This window comes from Microchirus variegatus (genome assembly GCF_963457635.1).
Source record: "Microchirus variegatus genome assembly, chromosome: 4".
NCBI lineage: Eukaryota > Metazoa > Chordata > Actinopteri > Pleuronectiformes > Soleidae > Microchirus > Microchirus variegatus.
In genome coordinates, this window is record NC_139805.1 from 29,535,610 (window position 1) to 29,539,733 (window position 4,124).

Consider the following 4,124-nt stretch of genomic DNA (forward strand, 5'->3'; position numbering starts at 1 on the left):
ATCACCTACAGATTTGTCCTTTATTTATTGCAAATATGGTTTACAGTTGCTTTCTCTTATTTTCTTATAATAATCTTCTTGCTTTTGCTCGTCTTTCTCCTTTTTTAAACAATTTATCGTACAAGGAAATTACATTGAGCTTAATAATAAGACAGGGTCAGTTCACAGCATTGTATGAACAATCTCTCGGTTTAATAAAATAATAAAAACCAAATGAATGCTCCACTACAGTATGTGTTTGCACAGCATCTTCTTTGTCATCTATCCTACATCAACTCTTCCACAAGTAAACACATAATCACAAAAATCAAATTTCTTGTGAATCCATTTTCCAAATTTGAGTTTTTTGGAAATGAGGTGGTATTATTATCAAGCTTGAAATGTCTTGTATCTAACTGATTACATTAAAGAAGGTGGTCTTTTTTTCATTTGATTCTCTCATTTCCTGTTTTTTCTCTCTCTTCTTTTTTATCTGACAGTGAGCTGCCACACTGAGTCTTCCACCTGGAGCCAGGATGTGAGATGGATGGTGTGACAACAAAGGACATCACTGTGCTGTAACCACAATTTGTTCTCTTTTCGCTGAAGTTTCATTCATGGTATTGCCAAGCCAAGCCTAAGCCAAGCCTAACCACAAAGTGCAGTTCCACTTTACACCAGTTGAATTTGAAGCCTGTGTAGACTGCTGTCAACGATGTAATCCCTCTGTAATTGGCTGAAACCACCTGCACATGACTCCACACACATCCCTGGTACAAATGATTCATCTAACCTCCTCATAAAAAAAAAAAACCTTAATCTCTGCGTCTGAATCAGCTTCTATGACCTGTGAGGATTATGAGGCCGACATTAGTGCTTTTACAGTCACAGTGTTTCCTGTGTGTGTTTTTTGGTGTGTGTGTGCCCGGTGTTGTGGGCTCGCTACCTCACACACTACCATGGCATGTCTCCTGCCCGGTGCGGTGTGTGTGCCAGATCAAGCCATGGTTCTCCCCTGATTCAGTGTATAATGAAGCTCCCACTGTGGACTGCAATGACCTGCTATTGACCAAGCTCCCCTCACCCATACCCTTGAACACCCACACGCTACGCCTTCAGAGTAACCTCCTGTCCGAGATTGATTCTGAGGTCCTGCACAGACTCCCAAACCTCACAGACCTTTACCTCTCCCAGAATCACTTCAGCCATGTCAGGACAATCACCCAGAGCTCCTTTTTGCCATCTCTGCTGTCTCTACACCTAGAAGAAAACAATCTCAATCACCTCCCAGAGTCCTCTTTCTCCTCACTGCCAGCTTTGCGAGAGCTCTTTCTCAGCCACAACAACTTACACTCAATTGCCCCTGGAGCCTTTACTGGTCTGGACTTTCTACTTCGCCTTCACATCAACAACAACAGGCTCAGCACCATTAATCCTCGATGGTTCAGGGCTTTGCCACGTTTAGAAGTTCTCATGCTTGGTGGAAACCCTGTTGAGGCCCTTCCTGAAAAAGGGTTTCTGACTCTAAGATCTCTCCGGAGTCTTGTTCTTGGTGGTATGGGTCTGAGAGGATTGGCAGAGAAGGCATTAGAGGGGTTGGATGGCCTGGAGAGCCTCTCCTTCTATGATAACTTGTTGACTAAGGTTCCCACACAGGCCCTGAGGAGAGTGCCAGGACTGAAGTTCCTTGACCTCAATAAGAATCGCATCAAACTGATCGAAACAGGAGATTTCCGAGACATGGTCCACCTGAAGGAGCTTGGCCTTAACAACATGGAGGAGCTTGTTTCCATTGAGAAAGCTGCTCTGGAAAATCTACCAGAGCTTACCAAGCTGGAGATCACCAACAATCCACGTCTGTCTTACATTCACCCACAGGCTTTCCTCCGGCTGAACAGGCTGGAGAGTCTTATGCTCAACTCCAACTCTCTCAGTGCTCTGCACCAGCACATCATGGTTTCTCTGCCCCGTCTTCAGGAGGTCAGCCTGCACTCCAACCCTCTCCGATGCGACTGCCTGTTTCACTGGGCTGCAGACATAGCTTCTCACTCTCACACTGAGAAAGACGCCCAAACCGATAAAGACAGTGCTCGGATTGTGCGTTTCATCCAACCTCAGGCTACCTTGTGCTCTGAACCACCAGAGCTCAAAGCTCGTAGGGTGAGGGAGGTGTCTTCCAGGGAAATGTCAGCCACCTGCCTCCCCATGATCCCCACAGGCTCCCTTCCATCCTATGTAAGAGTAAGAGCTGGAGGCAAACTGGTTTTACACTGTAGAGGTCTTGCAGATCCACAGCCTGAAATGTACTGGGTGATTCCCTCTGGGTTGAGAATTGGTCCTGCACCCAGCCTATCAACCAAAGGTATACCAGCTCCCTGTCGCAGCCTGACACCTACTGAAGGATTCAACCTCACATCTTCCTCTGGCCAGGTTCAAAGCGACTCTCCCTGCAACCCCTCCAAAAACTACAAACTTCTGCCTGAGGGAACTCTGGAGATCACCAAGGTTACTCCCAGTGATGCAGGACTTTACACCTGCGTTGCTGAGAATGTGCTCGGAGCAGATACACACACTATTACTGTTGATGTGCATAGCAGAGAAAAAAAAAGGAAATCAGGAATGTCTGCTAATCTGAAGAGATTTGCTTTATTCAGCAAGGATGTCAGGTTGGAGGTAAAGGAGGTCGGACAATACTATGCTATCCTGTCCTGGCAGAGTGGGCGCAACCTCCCATCAACGCGCCTTTCCTGGCAAGCCATACACTCCAACGCCCACACTCCGATATACACCACACGTGTCCTGGCTGGTACGCAGAGTTTCAACCTGACCCACCTGCAAGCAGAGACATTTTACAGAGTGTGTCTACATTTAGGGATCACTAAGGACACCAGGCATTCCATTGGGAGATCAAAGGCTAACAGAAATCCTCAGTGTGTTTCATTCAAGACAAAGTATGTCCCAGAGCCCGAGCCCAGCCTGCAGCTCAGCCCAGAGCTGACCTCCACTGCAGTTACATTCATGCTCCTCACAGTCATACTGTTGCTGCTGGTAGGCCAGAGCCGGGACAGTCCACCCAATAATGAGGCGGGGAAGCTACACAGTACCTTCCTCCAGAAAATCCCGAACCCCAAGGATCTGATCATCAATCTAAACACTGAGGGAAACAAAGAGCATCAGTCAAAGCAGGATGAGAAACTGCTGTTGTATGACGACTGCTGAGATAACAGAGACCGGAATAAAGAGTTGATTCGTTGACACTCAATCACTGACAAGGAGGAAGATGAGCAAAATGATAAATATAAACGTTGTAAATCTCAGATGGAAGAAAGAAGTCCTGGTCAAAGAATTGAAGTACAGTAGAGAGAGATTTGTATTTATTTTATATAAAGTATATATTGGCATTGTTTTTGTGTTAAGATTGTATTGTATATAATTCCTAAACCCTAACCAGACAATCATACCACTGCTACACAGAGGGTGAACACAGGAGAAACAGTGAGGAGTCTGAGCTGCTGAAACTGAAGAAAACATTGTTATACATATGTACATATATATATATATGTACATATGTATAACAATGTATATATGTATATATATATATATACATATACATACATATGTCCAAGGACAGATACTTACAGAAGAGCAGCTCAGACCTGCAGGTTGCAGGTGTGTTCATCCACAGACTGAACCACAGCAGATGAAACGCTGCCTTGAGACTGATACCGATTCCTGCTCGTTTGGGCTCTGTATGTAATTGTGATTGGTGTAAACGACCTGTTTGCTTAGCTCTCAGTATAATGGTCTGGGTTGTTCATCCATTCTTACAGTACATACATATACAACAGTACATTGATCCAGATTTGCCACCTAACATGCTAGATCCTCTTTCAGTATTAAAGCATTGACCCAGAAGTGATTGTGTTAAATTCTATTTTGAACTATTAAACAATAAAAAGAAATCTTTTGAATGTACACATTCATATTGTTTCTCTCCTTTTTCTTACAACAAACGTATTTGAGATTGTACAATCAAAACAATGAAACACATATTTAGCTTACAACCACATCGTATAAAATATATTTTACATGGTTTTATGTACCAAGAGTTGCTCCAGAGTACAATTAAGTGTATAATATGACAC

At 44.1% G+C, this 4,124-nt stretch overlaps 1 protein-coding gene across 1 annotated transcript; it reads left to right on the forward strand.

Moving 5' to 3' along the window:
* Positions 1-837: 837 nt before the first annotated feature.
* LOC310926186 (leucine-rich repeat neuronal protein 2-like) lies at positions 838-3,198 on the forward strand (the record flags this gene model as incomplete). The annotated part of the gene is made up of 1 exon (XM_083888285.1): positions 838-3,198. One exon carries the CDS (start codon positions 838-840, stop codon positions 3,196-3,198), a length of 2,361 nt encoding a protein of 786 aa, XP_083744411.1.
* Positions 3,199-4,124: the final 926 nt, after the last annotated feature.